General features: G+C 39.4%; 2 protein-coding genes across 6 annotated transcripts in view; one reads left to right on the forward strand and one right to left on the reverse strand.

The window, feature by feature from the left end:
* The window catches only part of ezrb (ezrin b), a 27,243-nt gene extending 13,290 nt beyond the window's left edge, over window positions 1-13,953 (forward strand). The window contains exons 4-13 of one of the 2 annotated variants that reach the window (XM_031861557.1): window positions 294-568; window positions 1,730-1,813; window positions 1,906-2,052; window positions 5,410-5,506; window positions 5,964-6,127; window positions 8,108-8,238; window positions 9,272-9,432; window positions 10,863-10,955; window positions 11,331-11,576; window positions 11,727-13,953. In XM_031861557.1, the coding sequence (XP_031717417.1) occupies window positions 294-568; window positions 1,730-1,813; window positions 1,906-2,052; window positions 5,410-5,506; window positions 5,964-6,127; window positions 8,108-8,238; window positions 9,272-9,432; window positions 10,863-10,955; window positions 11,331-11,576; window positions 11,727-11,891 (1,563 nt within the window). In that variant the 3' untranslated portion in view covers window positions 11,892-13,953. The remainder of the gene's footprint in view (window positions 1-293; window positions 569-1,729; window positions 1,814-1,905; window positions 2,053-5,409; window positions 5,507-5,963; window positions 6,128-8,107; window positions 8,239-9,271; window positions 9,433-10,862; window positions 10,956-11,330; window positions 11,577-11,726) is intronic. The other variant, XM_031861558.1, reaches the window with a different exon arrangement.
* A 585-nt stretch (window positions 13,954-14,538) lies between these two features.
* On the reverse strand, window positions 14,539-23,061 carry sytl3 (synaptotagmin-like 3). 4 transcript variants are annotated; one of them, XR_004213226.1, is made up of 14 exons: window positions 22,678-23,061; window positions 22,136-22,351; window positions 21,231-21,298; window positions 20,697-20,748; window positions 20,532-20,598; window positions 20,366-20,438; window positions 19,827-19,957; window positions 19,434-19,556; window positions 18,919-19,091; window positions 18,716-18,812; window positions 18,454-18,624; window positions 17,458-17,539; window positions 15,857-15,999; window positions 14,539-14,992 (listed from the first exon to the last, which is right to left on the reverse strand). XR_004213226.1 is itself a non-coding variant. In XM_031861402.1 (13 exons), the coding sequence occupies exons 1-13, from the start codon at window positions 22,773-22,775 to the stop codon at window positions 15,992-15,994; spliced, it is 1,359 nt and encodes a 452-aa protein (XP_031717262.1). In that variant the 5' UTR covers window positions 22,776-23,061; the 3' UTR covers window positions 15,781-15,991. The 4 variants fall into 4 exon arrangements, 3 of the variants coding, with proteins under 3 accessions (XP_031717262.1, XP_031717261.1, XP_031717260.1); XM_031861402.1 differs by lacking the exon at window positions 14,539-14,992 and having other exon boundaries at window positions 15,781-15,999; XM_031861401.1 differs by lacking the exons at window positions 14,539-14,992; window positions 15,857-15,999 and having other exon boundaries at window positions 17,259-17,539; window positions 19,827-19,954.
* Between the last annotated feature and the right edge of the window lie 1,845 nt (window positions 23,062-24,906).

Here is a 24,906-nt window from a genome sequence, read left to right on the forward strand (position 1 = left end):
CCCCCCCCCCCCCCCCCCCCCCAAGTTATAACGTGATAATTGGTGAGCTTTAGAGGGACTGGAAGGGGGATTTAGTTGCATCTTGACAGAGCCATGCTACCAGTTTCCAGTCTTTATTCTGAGCTAAGCTAGCTGGATGCAGCTTTATATTTACCGTACAAACAAGGAAGTGGTGTCAATCTTCTCATCTAATCATCAGCAAGAAAGAATTTTGCCTATTTCGCAAAATGTCCAACCACTCCTTTAACGCTCACACGATACTGTATGTTAACTATGTTGTATTTCTTCTCCAGGTGTCGTCCCAGGACGTCAAGAAGGAGAACCCGCTGCAGTTCAAGTTTCGGGCCAAGTTCTTCCCTGAGGATGTGTCTGAGGAGCTGATCCAGGACATCACCCAGAAGCTTTTCTTCCTGCAGGTGAAGGAGGGCATCCTGAGCGACGAGGTTTACTGTCCACCAGAGACAGCCGTGCTGCTCGCCTCCTACTCTGTTCAGGCCAAGTTTGGAGACTACAACAAAGAAGTCCACCAGCCTGGATACCTGCTGTCCGAACGCCTGCTGCCACACAGGTGAGAGAGCCAGTAGGTTCAGAACAGGGAATCGCCTAGATCGAAAGCGCCAGATGTTATGTAGTGATGCACCTGATTTATTAGAGGAAGAAGGAACTAAAAAACTTAAAACAGTCACCATCTCCCCCCCCGGAAGCCAAAATAACAAACAAGCAGATTAAGTTTTGTGATTCATAAGATGATTATCAGTCTAAAACATTTGAATCATTTGTGTGGGTGTTTGTTTTTCCATCGGTTTCCTTCCGTTCATGAGTTTACCTTTCAAGGCATGCACACCGAAATACACATGCTGAAATGTAAGATATCAGAGTGTCTCGTTGGTTGCACCAGAGCATGCGAGAGTTTTAGATCAAAGCTTTATCACATCATCAATTATGGCACAGGCTACAAAGATTTGCGTGTGTGTGTCAGTGACTGGTGACAAGCATGTACAATTGTATCGGCTCTCAGGAACAAAAAAACAGCAGCCCAAATATGCCATCAAGTACATGATGATGTCTCTTTTTAATTCCTGCGTCTCGACAAATTGAGAGTCTGGAGGTCATTGTGGGGGACCATGTGGTCTGTGTCCTGAGGTTGTCACGATCTCCGGCATTGCTGTTGATTTAGCACAAACTAAAAAACTGTGTCGGATAGTACCAACAGCTAGCTGGATATGCACAAGGGTACAGAAGGTTATGTGGTTATTGTAGACCCACCATCGCCTTAATAGTATAGTCATACTTTTAATAATCGGATATTGATAGCTCTGCCTTGCCAGAATTATTACCATAATCTAAATACAACAGATGTTCTGTTCAGTTGAGAGTGTATAGTGAAAGTAAAATGCAAAACAAGATTAAAATGTTTTTTTTAGAAAGGGCTATGCGGGTGTTTGAAGGTGCACAAAATGCATCAATCTTGACTTTAAGTTGTAGTGCACTGCTGGAATGCCAGCAGCACACACCCTGTTGTACCTTTCCTCTCAATCTGAAGCGCTGCAAGTCACAGTGAGGGAAAAACACACGTAAACAAAAACAAAGTTGGACTTTGCGCAATTCAATGCTCGCATTATAACGGAGCACATGATGTTATTTATCAAAGATATCAGATCGTCTTGTCTGTTAGTGGTCTCTGTGTGTTTGTGGCTGATCTTTGCGGCGTTCTTCTCTCTTTCTGCAGAGTTCAGGAGCAGCACAAGTTATCCAGAGAGCAGTGGGAGGAGAGGATTCAGGTGTGGCACGAGGAGCACCGTGGGATGTTGAAGTGAGTGTGCGTTTTTGATATAATCTCATTCAGTGAGTTAATAAGAATACTTGAATGAACAGCTTCCTGTTGTCCTCTGGTGATTCCTGCAGGGAGGACGCTATAATGGAGTACCTGAAGATCGGCCAAGACCTGGAAATGTATGGAGTTAACTACTTTGACATCAAGAACAAGAAGGGAACAGAGCTGTGGCTGGGAGTGGACGCCCTGGGACTCAACATTTATGAGAAGGACGACAAGTAAGCACTGTATTTTGAGCCCTGCTGTTAGTGTGTGTCCTGTCTGTTTCTGCCTGCTGCTACAGAAGCTGCAGCTCTGTGAGACGGAGGTAAACTGGCTGAGCCAGGTCCATATCTGTACTTAATCACTATTCCTGTTTCTCTGCAGACAGTATGACAGAAATGACAAGGAATGCCAAATGAATACAGTCTTTTGGGAGGAATATCTCCAAATACAGATTTAAAGCAGTTTGCTTTTAGGTGTCTTTATTATCTAAAATCCAAGATTTGCAGATTTGAGCTGAAATCGTTTTTTTATCTTGAGGTTTCTCAACACAAATCACATAATATGGTTTAGAATGTGTGTCTACGCTGCATATAATTGTGCCTGCGTCATTGTCTCATAAATATAAATATACGTATATATGTAAAAATATAGATTATATACTTCATTTGTTCACACCTCTTTGAAGCACAAAGTACACATTGTGTGCCATTTATAATGACGATGATTTACAGGAAATCTTTTCTTACATTTACAGACCTTATCTTATTTATTTATTATTATGTATTTATTTAATTTCCCCTTGACTTGGGGCAGACTCTAACCTCAGACTTGTCCAGGTCTGTAGTTTATCACCACCCCTCTCTGTTTACCCACAGACAGTAAGATAGAGAACAGTAAATATTCCTCTGTTGAATTTTTTTGTTTTGGGGACTCTTTGTGTGGCATTGTGCTTCAAAGGAAACCTTCTTTTTGTGATCTGTGAAAGGGTGTTGCCAGACTCTGGTTTATAGGGCAAGACAGTTTGGGAGGTAATCACCCTCTAATTTGGTGAAAAGAGTCCTCAGCTCTCCTGTGTGCTGGTGGCCTTGTCTGTGGGGTCACTGGAGTGAAGTGTGTTAAAGGAGCACTTCATCCCAGGTGCCTTTCAGTCACTGACGCTGTGCTGGAAATCACTCTGCTCTGGCTGAGGTTTTTTTTTTGTAGCTTTTTCCCATATTTAACTGTCTGCACTGTGTCAACTTTCATGCCAGCGTCTACTGAAAGCAGTCTGGTCTACTTGGTGTGCCCTAGTGGAAGAAATGAACAGAGACGGTTGGTGACGCTGTAATGACAAAGTTTAGCAAGTCAGGTCTCTAATTGAACCTTTACCGGCTAATTCTTTGTCTTGTATCAGCTGAAGAAGTCTAAATGATTTCATTACTGTAACTGCTTTTGTGTTAAAGTTCATCCAGTCTCTCATTTAGATACTAATTGTGTCTTAACTGTGGTTAAGAAACGCATTGTTAAAGACTGCCCCGGGTCCTTGTGTCCCTGTGGGAGTCTGCCTCTTTATGTGCTCCCTGGGATCAGCAAAGACAGGCCTCTCCTCCACGGTGCCCTCTGCTGCAACCATGGCTACGCCGACTGGTTTTTCAAGCTGTGCGGCACTTAAGAATGTGAGGCTAACCTACAACACTGTCTCTCCAATGAGAGCAGCCGGCCCACAATGCAGCAGTGCAGCCGAGGCTTTGCTCGGACACAGTCTGGTGCCGGTTTAACTCCTTAGGCTCTCCTGCTCTACGAACCACAGCGCTGCTCATTTTATATAGGACGGCGTCTTTTCGAGGTTTTCCTTGATTCAAGGCAACCGTCCTCCTTAAACGCACACAAACACAGTTTATTCACAGTTTTATTCATGTTTTTTTTGACACACTATTTTGATTATCGATTAATATTTAGTTTATGTAGCTAAAATGGAAAACATTCATAGATTTTAGCTTCTCTGAGAGGATTGGCTGTTTTTTTTTGTCTTGTGTGATAACTGAATATATTTGTTTTTTTGACAAAACTTTCAAACTTTTAAAATTACAATTCACTTATTTATATTGACTCAGTTTTAACCTTGGTATCTACTCGGACTGCAACAGTACCTGAACATACTTGTACCATTAACTGTTGCTATCAAATGCTAATATTCCTTACGGGTTTATTCTCATACATTAGTATGAGACTTACTAATGAAAAACAGCAAGATTTTCGCGAACCTCAGTGTCTTTCCTTTCCTACATCACTGCAAACTGCAACATTTTATAAACCGCATCACTACAACATTCATTTCTAATTAACTGATAGAAATATTAAATCGCTGAGATAACTTCCACATTTTTCTCTCAATTCCATGAGCATGTGTCAGGGTCAGTAGTTGAGAGAAATTCCTGTTCAGGCAGTGCGGTTTCACAGCAGAGTTTCGCTATGAGGTGGATGGCTGCCTTCCTAGATTACAACACTATCTGCTTGTCAATGTTTACTGTGCTACTTTGTATTGTGCTGAATAAGATTGGCATCCGTTCAGGTTGTCTGGCACAATGGAACGGAAGGCCACACCCCAGATTCATCCCCTATACTCGAACACTGGATACAGAAATCCATCCTGAGAGTTTTATCAAACACCACAGTGTGAAGGATTTGTCTGAAATGGTCTAATATTTAACTATATGTGTTACTATAATAAATAAAGCTACAACTAATTGTTATTTTCATGATCGATTTAATATTTTAGTTTAAACATAAATGTGCTTGTTTTGACCGGCAAACAGTTCAAAACTCAAAGATATTTAATTTGTTGTCGTATATGAAAAAGAAATGCAGCAAATAATCTCATTTGAGAATCCAAAGTATGAATCTATTTTTTTGCATTAGAAAGAGTTAGATATTTTGTCACATTTGCAATATTTGTCAACCGGAAAAAAATTTGCCTTACATTTGTCTACAAATACACCAAAGCTTTTTGCCTCAGAGTGATAGGATCAGCCTTTATTTATACGATGTGTCTTGATAATACAGGGGACATATCAGCACACAGCCTCTTCATATACATACAATATATCTGTATCCATGTACAATTAAACTGTAATTATCATTCATTAACATACAAAGATCCATATACACCAGAACATAAACTAAAAGTATTGCACCGATGCCCTACACCGAGATATTGGACCCCCCCCCCAGTAATTCCCCCCCAATGTTTTGTCCATGTTTAATTTTGTCTCTTCAGGATCAGCACCAAAAACTGTAATTTCAGTTTTGTCCTCATTTCATTTAAAATACTTGTTGCGCATCGAAGCTCTAATATTTGCAGGACAGCCTTTAAAATGCTGTTACGATCATCCGCCACCAGCGGTTATGTACAGTTGTGAGTCGTCCACATAGCTGTGAAAATCTTAATTGTGCCATTGCAAATAATGTCAGTTTTCTGTTTTTGTTGTTAGTCAAAATAGATCAAAAGAAAACTATCTGGGTTGTGCCAGTGTACATCATAATTGCATTGTGGCCATGCAGCACTTCAGGATCGCAGTATAACGTTCGTGTACATGTGGTCACTTCCTCAGATTGACCCCAAAGATTGGCTTCCCCTGGAGTGAGATCAGAAACATTTCCTTCAATGATAAGAAGTTCATCATCAAACCCATTGACAAAAAATCTCCGGTGAGTAATACTTTTAATACCTGAAAATACTTCCCTGAAAAGTCTCCTTTACAATCACCTCCAGTTTAAGAATTCTTGTTTCTCTTTAGATAAAATGAAGCGTTCAGCCTATTAAGTAAACTTAAGCTCTCTGCTTACTTTTTACCATTGGCATCATTTTTCTCTGTAGCGGAGAGAAAAACCATTAAGACATATCCTCAGTCTGATCTAGCATACAGAATAGCCAGGGCTGCTTTTTAGGCAAAGCTATTTGTGAAGGATTCCAAGCACTCACAAAAGAAAGTTATAAACCTTCTCTTTGTAGCAGTGATCTGTATTAAAAGTGTCCCTGCATCTGCTCAGAGTCCTTTTTATCAGTAAAGCACAATAAACAGGCAGCTAAACACTTGATTCCGCCTGGTGTTGGTTCACTTTTCCTATCGTTTCTTATTCCTCCTGTCTGTTTCTTCTTCTCCAGGACTTTGTGTTTTATGCAGCAAGATTGAGGATAAATAAGCGCATCCTGCAGCTGTGCATGGGCAACCACGAGCTGTACATGCGTCGCCGCAAGCCAGACACGATCGAGGTGCAGCAGATGAAGGCCCAGGCCCGAGAGGAGAAGCAACAGAAACAGATGGAGAAGTACGCAGATATATGTATCATATGTAGATATTGTTAAACGTCTTCCAAAATCAACTTTTCTACTTTGATAAAAGTAAAACTATCCCAAACACTATTCAAAATATCAAAACTACTATTCAAAACCTTCTTTTAGGTTGTGACTTTAGCCACTTTCTATTTTCTTTGGCTAAAACTTTTGAATCTATTTGACAACGAATGAGCAGTAATTCAGTAATATTTTTTATAGAATTTCAGCTTATATTCTATATATTCTTATTCTACAAATACCTGTTGTCAAATTAATGATTCTGAGACAACTAACGGTGCAAAGTACAAACATTTATCATATTGTAATATTGAATTGATCTTTATTACGTAAAAAGTAAAAGTGTGTGTGTGTGTACGGCTAAATATATTTATATATATTTAAATGTGACATGATATGTTAAACGAATGATTTTCAAAATGGGTAAGGCTGCAAGAGTTTAAGGCTGCATCTACAATTATGTTCATTATTGATTCATTTGCTAGTTTTCTTGATTCATCTATTCATCATTTGGGTTATAAAAAGTCAGATCATAGTGATTAACTGCCTGTCAAGCTTTCCCACAGCCCAAGGTGACGTCTTGTTCTGTCCAAACGATAGTTCAAACACAAATATATTCAGTCTATAATCATATAAAACAGAAAAAGAGATGGTCCTCCATGAAGTGGATAAAGACCAGCAGTGCACTTTTGACCTTGTTCTCTTGTGTGAACCAGCTTTACCAATGGCAGACACTTTTCACAATTCATGCTGTTCAACCTGTGAAACCTCCATTCATTGGGCAATACAACCCACCATTCCCTTTTCAAGTATGGGAAATGTGCTTCCTGTGTTGGCTGAACTAAAAGTGGATGGATGTTGACCCTGGTCTCATCTACAGCTGTTCAAACATGGTGATGTAACGCCGGGAGACAGCACAGTAAATACCAGTGGGTGAACCATTAGGTCACCGCAGACTGAGTTAGGGTTCACAAACAGGAGCTCACAGTATGACAGAGGCTGGGCTGATGTCCAAACAGTTACTAGATGGTTACTAGTCTCTTAATTGATTTAAACATAATTAAACCCTCAGGGAGATGTCAGGTTGTTAGTACAGCAAAGTTATTTAGCGATTAATGATAAAGCTGGAGTACAAATAGGACAATGAGGCAAATCTGGCCCTCCAACAGAAATATTTTGCCCCCTGATTAAAGTTTTTCCTTTCATAGTTTACATTAAAACGTTTAAAAAATAATAAATCTAGTGTAGATATCAATATACGTACAAGGCTAATTGAACAGCACAATAAGATGACAAGTTGCTGTTATAAGTCAACTATGGGAAAGCTGCTAATATTTCTAACCTTAGCCCTCACATTGTATTATCTTTGGTTTGATGTCTAAATGTCTAAACAAATAATTGGAAACATAAATGACAAATTTATCAAGAATGACAATATTCGTCAATTGCCGCTTTCGACAAAATTCACACCAGAATCCGGCCAGTCGCTTTCTTTCTACTTTTCTCTCCTAGTAAATTGAAGATCCATGAAGTTTTGTTTTTTTCCCTATTTTCTGACATTTTATAGATCAAACCATGAGTCATTTAATTGATTATTTCAACAGTTAAAAACCTTTAAAGAGTCCCTGCTATTGATGAATGCATTAACATCTTGCTTATTTAAGCCATTTCAAGGCCTCACCTGCAAATGGTCATCGTGTGGGATGAATTATATTTACATGTTTAGTGTACTGTATGTGACCGTGATGGATGAATGAGATTTATTTATGTTTTCAAACGGTTGTAATAACAATAGAACAGCTTGTGCTATCGTGGTGAATCTGGGCTTGTATATGTGTGTGTGTGTGTGTGTGTGTGTGTGTGTGTGTGGGGGGGGGGGGCTCACTGACTGTTGTTTGTCAGCCGTAACTATGCATCAACCATGTCAGCTCACGACTGCTGTGTCTTATCTTCAGGGCCCAGCTGGAGAAAGAGAAGAAGAAGAGAGAGGTCATCGAGAGAGAGAAGGACCAGATGGAGCGGGAGAAGCAGGATCTGATGATGAGGCTCTACCAGTTTGAGGAGAAGACCAAGAAGGCAGAGAAAGGTGAAAGGCGGGGCGGGGCCCATACATCACTTCACCCTTTAGAATAGAAAGCGTGTGCGTGTGTGAAAATAGTTAGAATGTGTGTGTGTTCATGCGGGCAGGTGAATGCGAGGCTAACAGGCTAATGCTAAGCCGAATCAATCAAGCATCTGTTATTTGCTTTAGCAGTGATGTCATCTGTGTGTACAGTACGATACCTGATGGTTAGTAACTTTCTTAACTTTGTGTTTTGATTATATTTTGATTATATTTTGTCCAAACCAGAAAAAAAGCATTTGTGTTTTTACTTCCAGTTTTACCCGTTTCTGCTCGTGACAGTCTCGTCTGCAGGCGATACCAGCAGTGTTCCTTTAACAAAATAAATAAAAAACGACCGTAGGAAGCATTTTATTGTTGACGAAATGATATACTGCACAGTAAGCTATCGGGCTAATAATAGCATTAAGTGACTCCGGGGCTTCCTCTTTAGTAATGATTAATACGTTTCCTGCTCATACATTAGTGCCGAATGATTTGCAGTGTTTGTTTAGAAATATTTAGAATTCCATCTGATTGTGGTTTCACAGCCTGAGTAGCAACAGAAACTCACGTATGAATAGACTGTCGCTACAGTATCTCCATTTTAAGACTGGGAATGCCCCTCAGTAGAAGGATGCAATTTGGCATATTTACTTTTTTATTTGCGCTTTGCACATTATGTTTTTACTTAATCTGTGTTTAGACTTTAGAAACACTCTTACTTACACATTACTGCATCCATGGCGGAAACGGTATAACCCACAATGCTCAGATGTTTTAGGTATCATTTAGCCTCTTGGGAAACTTGGGATCTGTGAAGATTTACGAACAATGTAATAGAAACCTGGCTTGCTTATAGTGAAACACCGAACGACGTTAGAAAAAGAACCCAGGGCGCCGTGGTTCTTGTTTTAAAAGAATTGTAGTTTGAGTATCTCATGAACTAGCTTTCCTTGAAGTGCTAGTACTGTAGCTGTGAGCTTTGTTTCATATCTCTTCTGTTTGTTTATGGTAGATCTGCAGGACCAGGTCCAGAGAGCCATGATGCTGGAGCAGGAGCGACGGAGAGCCGAGGAGGAGGCAGCTCGTCTGGAGGCCGAGCGCCAGGCTGCTCTGCTGGCTAAAGAGGAGCTTGCCCGCCATGCTGAGGACCAGCAGAAGGGTCAGGAGCAGCTGGTCAGTATTTTAGACAAATGTGTGCAATTCTTTCAACCAGGTTGCAAATACTCTACAGCCATACCTATAGCTAGTTGCACAACTGTTTAAGAAAAAGAGCTGTCTGGTCGTTTTACCTGGCTATATTCGGCTGGTACTTTGTCCAGGTCTGTACCAGGCGCATTGCAGGGTGGTGTATTCAGCAGTGCCTGCCTACTGTGGCTCCAGACAAAACCACTTTGTAGCGTCCGGTTGGACCACACCCCGTTACTTCAGGCTAACCGCCCCCTCACCCCAAGCCGCTGGTCTGTGGACCACCCACAGGACTGTGTGCTCCCGTTTTCACTTGAACAGCCTGGACAGTAAAGCTGTGGTTCCTTCTCCACACTCACAGTTGTATTGCAGCACAGACACCTGCTGCGACACCCTTTATACTTAAACCCTAATAAGACGCTTGTGCAATGGATTAAGTCGGAAAAAGAATTGTGTTTGACAATGTTTGACAGCATGTAACTTTCCAGCTGAACACCTTCAACACAACAATTTCACGGCCAAGTCCGCTGCAGGCTGGGATCTGTTCAGTACTTTATAATTAAGGTGTACTGTTTTAATACTGAGCCTCCAGTTAGTTCAGTCTGGTGAAAGACAAACCGTTCACATTGTTGTGGTGGTCACAAGGAACGAGGAATGTACCACGACACCTGCAGAGTCGTGTTACATTTTAGCAGGCAGCTCTGCTCAAAGGTTTCTGCTTTTCTACTGTTGAGTTCCCTTTTTATGATGGTACTGAGAGCTCTGAATGCTTTTGAAGTTAAGGTGATTGCATCATATCATATTTCAAGTTATCAAAACTTTTGGTGATAAGTGTCATTTTTTATGTTTTTAATCAAGATACTTCTAATTGTTGTGGACTTTTGTTGTGGATTTTTACCTCAGCCAATAAATGTTGTTTTCACCGTTTTACATGTAGCCGTTAAAATTAAATCTCTGTAAATCACAGTCTTGCATGAGCGAAATCTCTTTGAAGATGACGGTAATCTTTAGGAAACGTTTTTTTTTTTTTTTGCTTGTTTCCAGTAACTTAGAGAGGTAATAGGACTTGATGCTTGTTTTAAGAAGTTAAAAAGATGTTTAAAAATGTGTTTTTTGCGCCTGAAAAAAATGCATAACGGCAGTGGATGGAGACACACATTCATTTTCAATCGCAGAAATATATTACATGAAGACCAGTGCTCTCTCTTTGTGCAATTAGATCATTATCTAAAATTACACATTATGTGCTTTTGTTTTATCTGCTTGCTTTTCTTTCTTTTTGCTCTACTGAGGTCTCTATTGCAAAAGAGATCTTGATCTCAATGACACTACCTGATTTTAAATAGAGATGATATATCTCTATCCACGTATTAAGTCTTGACTCTTGGATAAGTGTGTCTGCTGTTGTTTTGTATCAGGCTGCAGAGCTGGCAGAGCACACCGCCAAGATCAGCCTGCTGGAGGAGGCCAAGAGACGCAAGGAGGAGGAGGCCGAGTCATGGCAGCTCAGGGTGAGAGCTTAAACTGAGGGTAACCTGCAGTGTACGATACACTGAAGCGCATTAGCAGCAGACAAGTACAGTACATTATACAAGGCCTGGAATTAGATTTGTTCAGACTCTTTTCTCTGCTTTTACAAGTTCTCTAACCTGCTAAAACAGTAAACAACGTAGAAGTGAGTACACATGTTGTTGAAGAGTTATGCTTGTAATCTTAAACTAAAATTTTTTTTAAAGTAAACAAACGAGGGTGCGGCAGGGAGGGAAATTATGTTTGTGTATGTACTTCATATATTTTGTTAAATTTAACAAAACAGATTTTCCACCACATTCAGAGACAAAGGAGAGTAAACTGACTGTCCCTGTGTTACAAATTCTTCTTTCCAGGCCATGGAGGCCCAGGACGATCTGATAAAGACCAAGGAGGAGCTGCACATGGTGATGACGGCGCCCCCCCCGCCTCCACCTCCACCTCCCCCCATGTACGAACCCCTGGACGACAACAGCGACAGCGAAGAGAACGCCAGCACAAACAGCGCCGAGCTGCAGACTGAAGGCATCAATGACCACCGCTACGAGGAGGATCGCCTGACCGAGGCCGAGAAGAACGAGCGCGTCCAGAAACAGCTGAAGGTGAGGACAGTGCGATCCGTAGAGATAACGACCATTCACAAGTGTCCAATGCCTGATTTTATTTTATTTTTTTAATGCAAGAATTGTATTAGTAGTTGGGTTTCTTTTGAGGTTTCATCTCATGCCTCCTCTCCTTTTCTGTCCCCACAGGCCCTGACCTCAGAGCTGGCTCATGCACGTGATGAATCCAAGAATACCCAGAATGACCTTCTTCACAGTGAGAACGTCCGGGCCGGCCGAGACAAATACAAGACCCTGCGACAGATCAGGCAGGGCAACACCAAGCAGAGGATCGATGAGTTTGAGTCCTTATAAAAAAAAAAATTTAAAAAAAGCCCCTCACCCTTTCTGAATGGTCACTACATCTCGGCCGTCACACATGGACACACACAAACGCGCTTAAACTCATGTATAACACACATCAGTTGCAGACTAAACTGGAGCAGTATAAGCATCACTTACAGAGAGACACTCCTGTTTTGAGCGTGCAGATCTTTACGGATCCCTCGAAGAAAACTTAGTGCCAAAACCTTTCTCTTCTTAGTGTTTCAGATCTTATTTGTGTATTTGATTGTGTGTCATTTGATCAAATTTAGACCAAATCATTATTGTTTTTATCCAGAGGTGTGATGAAGTAGTGGGACTAGCCTAATTTAATTATTATTACATGACGTGCACATATGATATGTAATCAAAGCCTCGCTTCTTTTTGATGTCTGTCATTCGTCGTGTGGGAAGAAAAGGACAGTTTATAGCGACCACTCAGAAAGGGGGAAAACAGTATAAACAGGAAAATGTTTGTTTTGTTTTTGTTTTACATTTTTTTGAACACTTCCATTTATGTTTAATATTGCTATACAGTAGTTTAAAATCATCCCTGGTTTGATATTTATGCTGTATATGGGACATTGAAATGGGGTATTTCATCTTGGTTTGTATACTTTTGCTATCTACTAATGATAATAAAAACATTTAATGTTTCAAAGATTTTATATATTCACCAAAATGATAGCTGTGTTATGTTCTACATGTTTTCCTTTAGATCGCTAAATTAAAGAGATTAAACTGTAAATTATTATTTTTTACTTTAGGAAATATCCAGCTGCATGTCATTAAATCAGTTAAAAGGAGTTTGTTATCAATCTAGGTACTTTTGATTAGCTTTTTTTTTTTTTTTTTTTTTTTTTTGCAATGCAGTTCACAGCATGCTGAGGATTGTCTTTATCCTCAAAATCACTGTGTCGAGTGGGACACTTAGTTTTGATATATTTTATTTCTCTGTGTCATGTCGCTGTTGAGTGAGAGATGGGCATGTGCTGTGTGCTTTTAGCCTTCTAAGTGGACTCTGGCTGTTCCTCTGCAGGAATCAGTGCCAGACAGTTTGTTTTCACTACGTAGCCAAGGTGATGTCACTAAATATATGGAAGCCTTTAGTTCAGGGGTGTCCAACTCATTTTAATTCATGGGCCACATACAGCACACTTTGATCTCCAGTGGGCTGGACCAGTAAAACCCTTGCATAATGTCCTACAAATCACAATATCTCCAAAATTCTTTTCTTTTGTTTTTGTGTAAAAAAGTATGTTGTGAAAACGTCCCCTATGTCCCTATGAGTAAAAGACTGACTGCTGTTTCCTGAAAACTACCAACAATTCATATATCTTCTCTGTTCTCAGTTGTCCTGGCAAGTTCTTGTATTGTTTGTGAAACAACACCAAGCACAATGGCCTCCCATTTACCTGTATGAAGAAATAGGAACTGTTCCATTTTTCTTTGAAAACCCGACACTCTGTCTCTTTTTTTCCCCCCTTAGTTACAAAGACATTTGTCACCCGGGGCTCCTGCATGAACAGTAGCCTACGCTTGACAGTGTTGTTTCACATAGTCAGTGCGTAAGCACGTGGGATCTATAATAGGATATCCAGCGTAGGGCCTGCTACTCTCATTAGGACAGTACGACCGCGGTGGACCAATGGGAATAGCAGTGCATTTTATTGTAAATTGTGGAAATTTCAGAGACATAATTTATTTCACTTTCCAAAGTCTTACTGTGGGTCGGATTGGACCCTTTGGAAGGCTGGTTCTGGCCCCCATGCCGTATGTTTGACACCCCTGCTTTAGTTCTTTTAGTGTTACGCCTAACGGGGGTTTTGAGGTTTGAACGTTGCAAAGAGCTTTTATTTTGCAGCTTGGTCACAATGGACTGACCCTGACAGTACCACACCAACATCTCACTCTCCTCCCTCTGGACATGGACTAGAGTAGCATCTACTGACACTGTAATGGAAGCACTCTGCTCTGCTGGCCTTTGTATAGGAACAGGATTTTATAATGAGGTGTTCAACATATTGGCAATAAAGAAAAATCTATGATTATACATGTGTTTTTACTTTGTACTGTGTATGATGTAAAAAGATATGTTCGTGTTCAATATCATTGACAACATAGTATAGTGGGACTATTTTATATTTTGAACATACTATAAAATGTTTTTATACACTATTTTATGACTTTCATTGTCGTATTCTATGAATTAAAAACATTTTAGACTTGCTTTACTATGACTTTTTCAGGACTTGTTTCAACATACTATACTATGACTTTTTTATGAATTTTGCAAAATACTATAATTTCACTTTTTAATCATTTTTTCGACATACTGTACCATGACCTTTTTTTATAACTTTTTTCAACACGTTTTTATACATTTTTACAAAATACTATTCTCTGACTTTTTTCAACATACTATTACATGACTTTTTGATTGAGAGAGTATGACATGCATCAAAGAGTCAACGAGCCATGGGTTAGGTTTGAACCAGTACCGCTGCATTAAGATTTATGCATGGGACATACTATATTATGACTTTTGTGACATACTATACCATGACTTTTTCTGTTTTTTCAACATACTATAATATGACTCTTTAGTCTTATATGTCTTTATGTTTCTTGCTGTTTTGCCTTCATTGCATCGTTAAAGTGATAGCCAGGAAGGAAGAGAGAGCAAAGAGCCATGGTCAGATTCAAACCCTTATCATTATTACCAGTATTTTAATAGAAAAAATACATACAAAATAATGGAAAATAAAATAAATAGTAGTACTGATGGGTGTAATGTTTCTGCATAATTATAGCCACTTTGTCAGTTTAAGAAGAGGGACGTTAAAGTTCCAGACTTAAATACTTTTAATTATAAAGTGATTCAGTTTTATAGATAAATAAATAAAAAACATTTCTTTACAAACGTATGATGGCTTACAGTTCTTACAGGATAAATACTGCACTGTGACCATGTCAAAGTGCAGAGTCAGTTGCTGGGCAGAGGCGTTGAACGTGATCACGTTCTCCCGATGTCGACGTTTGGCGGGAGACGGATGAAGCTGACGTCAATACACCTGTTGCCATGGTGAACCCTGGAGAAGACGGGGTTAACAGAGAATTCCAGGTCAATGACATCACCGCAAGCTTTTGTGAAACCAGAGACGGAGCATGTCTTTCACACCGCTTAGGCTGAGACAACAAAGGCTTCACTGTAGAGAAGGAAAAGCTGGAGAGTCACTCTTAAATGAGTCAAACCACTTCCTGTAAATTGGCTTTAAATTTAGTTTGTGAGACATGTCATCCCGGTGTCTTTTCGAGTGATTTAATTTGCATAGACGTTTAGCTGCCTGACTCCTCTAAAAGAACATCACCCTGAGGAGGAATTGGATTTGAAATATATATTGTATGCTGCAGAGAAGCCTCAGCTGGTAAGACCTTCAACCCCACATATGTTGCATTTATAAGCAGCTCAAAGATGATTAATAAGTTGTTTTTAACATACTAAAATATAGTTGTCCAGTAAGAAGGACATTTTTGTGTGAATATTGAAGCTGAAAAAGGCTCTTTGACAACTTTTACTATGAAGCAACAGGTGTGTAAAGAGATAACAAATGATTCATATTTAAAAGAATAGACAGATATTCTGAGAAGACTGATAGCACCTGCAAAGTAAATACGAAGCTGAAGCCAGTTAGCTTAGCTTAGCATAAAAAAGACTATTCCTGTAAGATTTTCCCCAGAGCTGTCAGCAACATGTCATGGCCTTCATTAGCGAATCAGTTGTCCATTCGCGAATGGAATGATTGTCAATCATTCATTAACTGTTTTGAATGCCATTGATAATCACTTAAAAATGTCCTTATGTCAGCTGACAACTAAGTTAAAGTGTGATATAAACCATATATTAATTGTTTGTATACTTGTGCAATGTGAAATTGGTGGGCTAAAAGAGTTACCAGAGTGATAGTTGCCTGAGGCCCTCACCAGGGGTCCGTCAGAGGGCCAGCAGGGGCCACAGCTCTGGGTTCAGAGAGCCGTCTCACCCTCAGAAATGGCCGTCGTCTGGATGAGCTCTCTGCCTGCTCCCAGAGTCAGACACCTAAACACAACACACACACAAATATCTATATAAACACACCCTCGTGACTATTAAATACGTACACTTTATAATACATTCATAAACACACACCAGAACACACACAACACACCTTGCAGGCCTGCAGACACTGAAACACACACACAAAGAGCCATGCAAGGCCACAATAAGGTGTATTTACACTCTGACGCATGTGTTCTGACCTGTGTTTGCATTAATGGGAAGGTGTTTGTCACCTTTGATAAGGACAGTTAGTTGATCATTGCTATGTGGCACAGTGTTAGACTGCACGACTGTCCGAGAGGTGTCAAAACGGCATGTTCTTCTGACCTCTAGTGCTGGAACGCGGTGCCGTTTTTTCCTTTTAAACATTGTTTTTGACAGAAGTGGTAAGTAACCAAGTGCATTTACACTTGCGCAGTACTTAAATACAATTTTGAGGTACTTTTTTATCTAACAGCTGGAGTTACTAGTTACATTGCAGATTAAGATTTTACAAATGAAACATAATCAATATATAAGATATGATACAGTATTATAGATTAAACTATTCAACAGTTTAAAGTAGTTCAAATATGTACATTCCAATATATGATATACTATATGATAATATAACTCTCTGGAAGGGACCATTCTCCCCAACAAGTACTTTTACTTTCAGTACATATTGCTGTTAATACTGTTGTACTTTTACTTCAATGAAATCTTGAATGTAGGACTTTTTCTTCTAACAGTATTATTGCAGAGCGGTATTGCTACTTTTACTTACTAATATCTTTAATGAGTACATCTACTACCACTGGTTTTTAATTAATGTCTTGTAAAGTAGCACTTCAAATGTGAGCTTTTATGTATTGTCTTTTTATCTGTAAAAGCTCATTTTATATTTGTGAAAAGTGTTGAATGTCCACTCTTGAATTGTTGGATAGCACATGTAGTATGTCTGTAAAACGTTAAAGCACATAAAAACTACATCAGAGAGTACATTATAGTCTACTATATATATCTACCACTGGAAGCTATAGTATAGTTCTTCTTTTATTTATCAGCTGATATGTACTATGAGCTGTGACATTCTTATTAGAGTAAATTCTTATTGTTTTTATAAATAATAAAACCTTGTGGGTGGATGAAAATCGTAAAAATCAAGTCAAGTTTAAACAATTTTATTTGTAAAGCCCAAAAGACAAAAAGATGTATTGCGTGGTTTGAAAAAATAGTCAAAATTAGATTAAAATAAATAAAATTAGACAAATAAATATATAAATAAAAAGCAAATTAAACACACGGCATTTCTTTTAAAAGCCGACATTACATAGTGTTTTTGTACAGACCATCAACTACGATATCATCTATTTTCAAGACTATCATCTATTTTCTTGAGTGAAAAAGCAGATCTGTTATGTAATTATCTGGCGACATGCCTCTTTTTTTGAAAGTAGCTGAGCTGCAGGAGCTCACCCTGGTGGTTGGAGCTGAACTTGGCTCTGACCAGCAGATCTCCAACATATTGCTCCACAGCGCCTCCGTCTGGACTCTCAGCCTGATGAACACAGAAATACATGAAGGGAGAAGGAAATGAACTCATGTAGCCTTGAAACAAAACGATCTCTCAGACTATGGACACATGCTGTGTTCAATAATATAACAATAGAATAAAAAAATACAAATAAAATATATAACATGGTTATCGAATTGTAAAGTAATCCAATAACTTTCCAAATGTTATTTTATCCTGCTTAATTTCACGATAACAGTTTTTTGCAGGTCATTTGTAATCTATATTCCTGCAGTTTTTATTTTAAAATGCACATTTTCTGTAGCTTCAGTCTGAATGAGCAGATAGTCGAGTCACGTGACTAGTTATTCCCTGTTTGTCTTGATCAACGAAGATTATGTGATTCAAAATGGCATTATGAATAAAAAAATGTAATGGTCATGAGGAAAAATTTAAAAAAACGTTTTTTGAAAAAGGACATTTTGATAAAAAAAAACAGCTGGAATCAAATAAAAGTGACCTGCAATAAATTATGTTACTGTGACAAGAAGGATGAAATAACTTTCTATAATAATGAGTTTTAAAAATATATTAGTTTTGTATTATTTGTTCATATGATTATTAATTTCAAAATGTTTTTAATTAAAGGAATAGTTAGATATTTTGACAAATGTTTTTATTCGCTTTTATTGGGAGAGTTTGATACCAATCCCACGTCTGTACGTTAAATATGAAACTCAGCCGGCAGCCACTTGACTTAGCTTAGCATAAAGACTGGAAACAGCTACGGTATGCCTCTTTTAAATCTCAGTAATTAGCACGTGTTGTTGTTTGTTTAACTCCTACGAAATTAAAAGTGTAGAAATCACAATTTCTGATTTAACTATTCCTTTAATATTGAGTTAGCTGTTAACAGAACCATGAATGACGGAATAACATCAGAGCTGAACCTTTTTTACCTTTGGACAAAGCGGGTACCAGTTGAAGCCCTGGGAGTCCTTGTCCTCAAATCTCCAGCCGTCCAGCGGGACGAGGACCTCACCGAGAAACACCTTCCTTCTCAGGGTTCCTGAATGCCACACAGAGACCTGCAGTCTCTTGCCGAACAGCAGGTGGCGCTCTATGTCATACTGTCAAGAACCAGACAAAAAAACATTGATTTGAGCATGATATGACACAATTTGATTGTCACAACAGCTGAAGTAAAAACGTTCTCTTTACCTTTAAAACTTCATTATAAACCGGATCGGTCGTGTTTTTCTTGACCGTCGTCTTCATTTTACCGCTCATTCCCGGCAGCATGTAGAGTTTGACATATCTACACAAAGAAATAACAGGAGGATGAGGTTTTGATGGAGAATCACTCGACAAAATAAGGTCATACTGAACATGATGCAGAGAGTTTATTTATTTATTATCCTTACGGATGACACTTCTTCTTCTTGGTGTCTCCGTAGGAGAGATTTCTGCAGGCGCCGACAGTGATTTCCAGACAAGATTTATTGGTGTTGAAGGCCAGAGCCAGTTCCAGCTCTCCTGCTATGCCGATGCTCTCGAAGAGGCCACAGTCTGTGCTGATGCTGCTACTGCTACTGCCCTGAGGTGGTGAATGTTAAAATTATATTTGTAAAAAGGGGAGACAGACACTATCTTATGGACATTAACTTGGAGCTAAGAGGCTGAAATGATAACAATCTACTACGTCTTTTATATATGACATGCTATACTATGACATTTTATGACATACTCTGCAATGACTTCTATGATATACTATGATATGCCTTTTTAAAAACTGTTTATGACATAGTATAAAGGTAGTTTACGACTGTTATGACATAAACACTATGACTTTTTTTAACTTAACAGTGTAATATTTCACCCGTCACAGGATGTTGCTCGGGGACTTTTTTTTTAAATCTTATAATCAGCTTCTACTTACTCTCTTTCCTCCAGAGTACTCAGAACCATAAGATGTTTCTTCTTCCGCCCCGGTTGAGTAGCCTTCCTGGTCGCTGTCTTTGCTTTTCTTGAACAGGTTTGGAAGACTGGGTCCTTTAAAGAGCTGTAAAATGGAGGATCATTTCTTTACTGATAGTTATTTCCTGTAAGCACCAGTATGGATGAGTACAGGTCTTAGATTACTTTAAGCTCCTTTGATGGCCTTGTTCAGTGGTCTCATCGGCGTATTTGGATTATGAAAAAGTCCATCTCGACTAAGTCAAAAGCAGAATAATTCGGCGAGGCCATTAAAGGAAGTAAGGCATCCTTAAGGCCCTAGTGCTGAATGATTTATTTTGTAGTACTGAACGTATAAGTGTTGCATTTGACTTACATTGTGAGATTTGCTGATGTCAGTGTCAGAGAGGCTCTTTTGGGAGCTGTACTTTAAGCACGACCCTCTCCGGTTGTTGTCAACTCTCAGCAGGTCTCCTCGCACATCGCTCTGAGAAGTGGAAATCCCTGCTTTGAGAAAAAAGAAGTCAAATGTTTAAGTATACTTGGAGAGAAACACAAAAATCTATTTAGAGAAATGATATCTGTCCACTGCCTGGACAATTTCAATAGCTCCAAAGGTTCTTTTTTTTTTTTGCAATGCATGTAATAAGTAGCTTCTATCTGTGCTTGTCATATTGTGCAACTTCTGCTGGTGCAGTTAAGATGATGAGCTGAGAGATTTTTTTTCTTTTATTGCATCATATTACTTCAGGCACATTTCCGTTGTGGTTGTTACTGCGACTATAATCACCTCATCATGTATGAAGTGACGCTGCTACTTCTGATAAGTTCTCAAGTTCCCAAGACGCACACCGGCAATAGTTGAAGTTTGATCATAACCAATAAGAGAACATGTTTAATGATGCATGAACTTACTCCTAATATGACTGGTGAAGGAAAACATTAGATCTTCCATAGATTTGGTGAAAGGTTTTGAGTTTTTCAAATCCTGCAGATTAAAACACAGCATTAATTGAAGCTCAGTTTATACATTTGATACTTTTTACTGTAAAATAATGCTGCATACATGACAGTATTTTACCCCAGATCTGCTCAGAAATGGACAATCCAAGTAGGGTGGAGGAGTGGGAGGCACAATTGATATATGACTGTGAAAAATTGTAGGGAAAAAAAAATGTTACTTTGTGTTTTATGTACAAGTGTCTCATTCAAAAGTTGAAAATAAACATGTTAAGATTTCTCGTACCGCAGCATGTTGTAGGTCTTTAATATTTTCTCCCCAACCATCTCATATTTGTCTGTAAAGAACATAAATATAATCAATAAAACATGGCAACACATGTGAAAGCCAAATGTTTACACACTGTCAAAGAGATGAGTGGAGGACAATTTATACAGTGACACTAAATATAACTTCTCTGTGACTGAACAGTCTGAAAGTCTTATGTGGCCAAATCTGACACAATTAGGAATGATGTAAAGATTAAAAAAACACATTTGATCATTTAAATATCCGTATAGGTCCAAGTCCTCCACACACACAACATATGTTTGAATATTATAGAATCGCCTCTAATAATAGTTTACCACGCTGTAAATACTGAATAATTCAGTACCCCAAATATAAAGCAAATGGCTTAAACAAACACAAACCGGATCATCCATATTTTATGAACAAATGTAGTTAAACTGGATGATATCGAGGGAGTATCAATAATTAATAACGATGAATTTACAAAAAGGAAACGAATAGTAAATACATGCAGTATTGTAAACAAACCTGTGGTGACTGAAAATTTCTTTGCTCTCTCCTCTAAGAACCACTCTCCAGACCTGAACTTCACGTCCCTGAGAAGAAGAAAAAGACATGATTACATATTTACATTATTAGCACTCATGCTTTCCTATTCATACTGAAAAAAAAGAGGTCGCAAGTACAGCTATTCTAGTGACTGCACCTGACTATATTATCATTTTAAAGGTACGGTATCATTGCTGCCTCTTTTTACTTGAGTTTTCTTTCTATCAGAGATATTCTATGTCATCTGAGAAAGCTGACATTAAACCTTCAATAACTGGTTGTTTTGGCCAGTAGGGGGCAGCAGAAACACGTTATAAACACAACATTAATAACATATTATCGTCTTTTAAGTTGATATGGTGAACATGTTAGTCCATTATTCAATTTCTTTTAGCTCTGTTTTCCGTCTCCACCAACTCCTGAGCGAAATGTCTGCCTCTTTAGCTGCTAAATGCTCTACTATGTTCATCAGCTAGTCTCCAACTGGGACTGTCTGCTGTTTGGTGCCAGTGTACAACTTTTTTTCATTGTTGCTGAAAACAGCTGTTTACTGCTTTGGGAAAAACAAGCTGTGCAGTGAGACTGAACCAAAACATTTAAGGTTTTGGGCCGGACAGCTAAACAACGAGCTGACACTAACTAAAGCCAAATGGAGCTGCAGTTTCAGGTGATAATTCTCTGAGGGTTTCATATTTGATACATCATTCTAATACACATTTTGATGATAGCCACTTCAAAGAAAGTTAGTTTAAAGAGGCCAAAGGAGAGTTCACAGTTTCAAACACAGCAAAAGCCAGAAAGTGAGTTTGAATCATTTTGTGCTGTGATCTGAGCACCAACTGAGTCAAATATTTCTTTGCAGATGATGGAGCTCTCTACTGCACCTGTAGGCGTGGCAGACCGTGCACTTCCAGCCCGTCGCTCCCACGCCCACGCGGCACTTGCTGCAGATGCGGTGGCTGCAGCCGCGACAGACTGCGCCCGAGTTCCAGAACTTTCCCAGCGGCCTCTGGCAGCGGGCGCAGGTCCGCTCGCCGTACTGCCGGGCGAAACTCTTTGCGCCTCTCCTTCGAAGCTCCTGGAGCTCATATTTCATCCTCCTGAGATGAAGATGGAGGGAGTCAAACATTTTTAAAGCTATTTTCACAAAGAAAACATTAAAGAGTGAAACGTATTTTCAGTTTATTTGCAAAAATCATTTCTTAATATACTGAAAGACACAGTAACCGAAATTCTTTTGGTAACAGAACATGTATATATAAATAATTAATTAATTAATATCTATATTTCTGACATTATAATTGTTTTTTGTTATAATCTTGTTTGTTGTTGGTCTCATGATGATCAATGAAAGAATTAGTACAGCCTCCCTTCAGCATCAGTGAGAAGTACTTGACAGCCATGAAAGTGGTCAGAAAAGCCTCACCTTATCCTGTCCTCTTCAATAGTACGCAGCTGTTTGTCTCTTCGAAGAACCTCCAGGACTCTTTCTCTCTCCAGAGCTTGAAGCGAACTTAAATCCATCTTTAAAGTCTCAGTCTGATTATCTGTGTCACAGTCACTGGTCCTCTTCTCTCTGTCTCTCTCTGCTTCACCGTCTTGTGTTTTTGTTCCTGTCTCCGCCTCCTGCCCTCTTTAACCCTCCCTTTACTGGACCCAGACCTCCTCTTCAGTCCTCTGGAGCTGAAAGAGTAAAAAATAAAAATAAGAGAGATAGTCAAGGTTATTCAACAGTAAGTGCTGTAGAAAATCCCCCTTTTCCTGATTATGATCTCCAGGGAGACCCCATTCACGTCAGAGCCGGATATACACCTACTGAGCAGATACTTGTATTGCTTCCACTTGGATGAAACTGTAGAAAAACCCTCTATTGATTTTCTTTTCTCAAGAGGCAAGTTAAGGACTACAGGTTTACAACGTGGTGACGCAGACAGTCAGTCTGCTAGAGTAATCTCAGACCCTCTAATACAAGTTCTGATGACATTTAAAACAATCTGCTACTTTTGGCTAATATTTTAAGCTCCAAATCCTGATTTTCTCAAACTGTCCTCATTTTGCCTTTCTATGTCAGCGTCACAAGGTCCCCCCCTATTATTCAACCCCCCTCCTGGCAAACCACCTCTTCCTCAGCTGCAGGAGGAGCAGTGATGCTTCACTGATGGCAGAGCTGCAAACCAAACCAAATGCCAACCTTTGCATTATTGATGGCTGACGTGCGTCTCTGTTCTGGTTTCCTTCTTTCCTTTTTTTTTTTTGTTGTTGCAGGTCAGTGCACACTTCAATTCTTACTCGGCTTAATATGAATTTCAAAAACAAATTCATCACCTGAAGCCTAACATTTTGTGAATACAAATTAGGTCTGTTTTTGTAAAATGTAAATTAAGAACCTACATTTTTTATTTTAGAGGTATAGTTTGAAATTCTGAGAAATATGCTCATTTGCTTCTTTTTTTTTTTTTTTACCAGGAATTAGAAGAGAAAATTGAGATTACTCTCATGTGTAAGAGTGCTATCAACCTTTCCCCACCTCTTGGCAAGAAAAGGGAATAAATGTTTTTTTCCCAAAATGTCAAACTATTCCTTCAACGTCTCATTGATGCCATAAGAGACACTCATTTTCACACATCTCAATTTGGACCACACCACTTTCCCTTTCAGTATCAGACGAGTGAAGCATGGGGAGTGGAGAGGAAGCGGCCAGCTGAATAGCTGGATGCCAGCCTGTGTTGATAGATAAGAGCCTGTCCTTGTTACTATCCAGAGCTGGAGGCCGGAGAAAACAATCAGCGTCGGCCGTAATTAGGCCTCATGTCTCACAGAGGGACACAGCTGTTATCTGTCCTCTGCTGACGTGCACCATGCCTGAAGGGATTCTCTCAAGTTGTAAATAGAAATGAGCGAAGATGTGAAATATGCTCAACAGGGGAAGGTTGTGATGGACATTTTAATTGTATTCCTCATTCGAAGTAACAATAGCTCTCAGTTTGACGGTTTGATAAGAGGCTTTTACTTGTATAGAAAATGATCATCGTCACGTCAGTGCGAGTCATTTCACACACGCATGTGTATGCAAAAGGTTCAGTGGTCACAGTGATTTAGCATCCGAGAAGAGAGGGTGGGAGCCCGTATCTGCCCATCACAGCAGTGACAGTAAAGTACACCTGACTGATGACACTGGGAGCCAAATACGAAGTCTGAAAGCCGCGATAAAGACCAAACCAGTCACAGGGTCTCTGATGCGTTTCCCACCCAGGCTGCAGCTTCCTGGAAGACCTGTGCAAACGACTGCATAGCTCATGTCAGCTCTGGCAGCATGTCTGCGCTCACAACCATACTCATCACCACAGATAAACCCAATGACTGTCATGGTCATGCACGCCCACCACTAGGGCTGAGGTTCCTTTATTTTTAGAGAAAATGACCTGCTCTTCCAAAACCTGATGAGGTCGCACAAACCACTGCTGTGAGCTGGAAGTGTCAAAATACCTTGCAGGAATTTGTAAGTCATGGTTTTGACATCTGTGTTCTTTTAAAACCACATAACGGGTTCTCAAGTATTTCTCAACAGCTCATCACAGAAATGTCACGTCAGCTAAAAATAAGCAGAGCAAAGTTGGAGTTAAAAGGAAACTTTTGACAAAAATGGAAACTTTGT

The sequence above is a fragment of the Anarrhichthys ocellatus genome, unplaced genomic scaffold (genome assembly GCF_004355925.1).
Source record: "Anarrhichthys ocellatus isolate YVR2014 unplaced genomic scaffold, GSC_Weel_1.0 scaffold25, whole genome shotgun sequence".
Classification (NCBI taxonomy): Eukaryota; Metazoa; Chordata; class Actinopteri; order Perciformes; family Anarhichadidae; genus Anarrhichthys; species Anarrhichthys ocellatus.

Coding starts and splice junctions, on each gene's coding strand:
- sytl3 (XM_031861400.1), bottom strand. CDS start 22,775: ATGGATTTAAGTTCGCTTCAAGCTCTGGAGAGAGAAAGAGTCCTGGAG. Junction 21,299..22,135: donor ACGGTCTGCCACGCCTACAG/GTGCAGTAGAGA, acceptor TCTTCTTCTCAG/GGACGTGAAGTTCAGGTCTG. Junction 19,557..19,826: donor ACATCAGCAAATCTCACAAT/GTAAGTCAAATG, acceptor TCCATTTTACAG/CTCTTTAAAGGACCCAGTCT.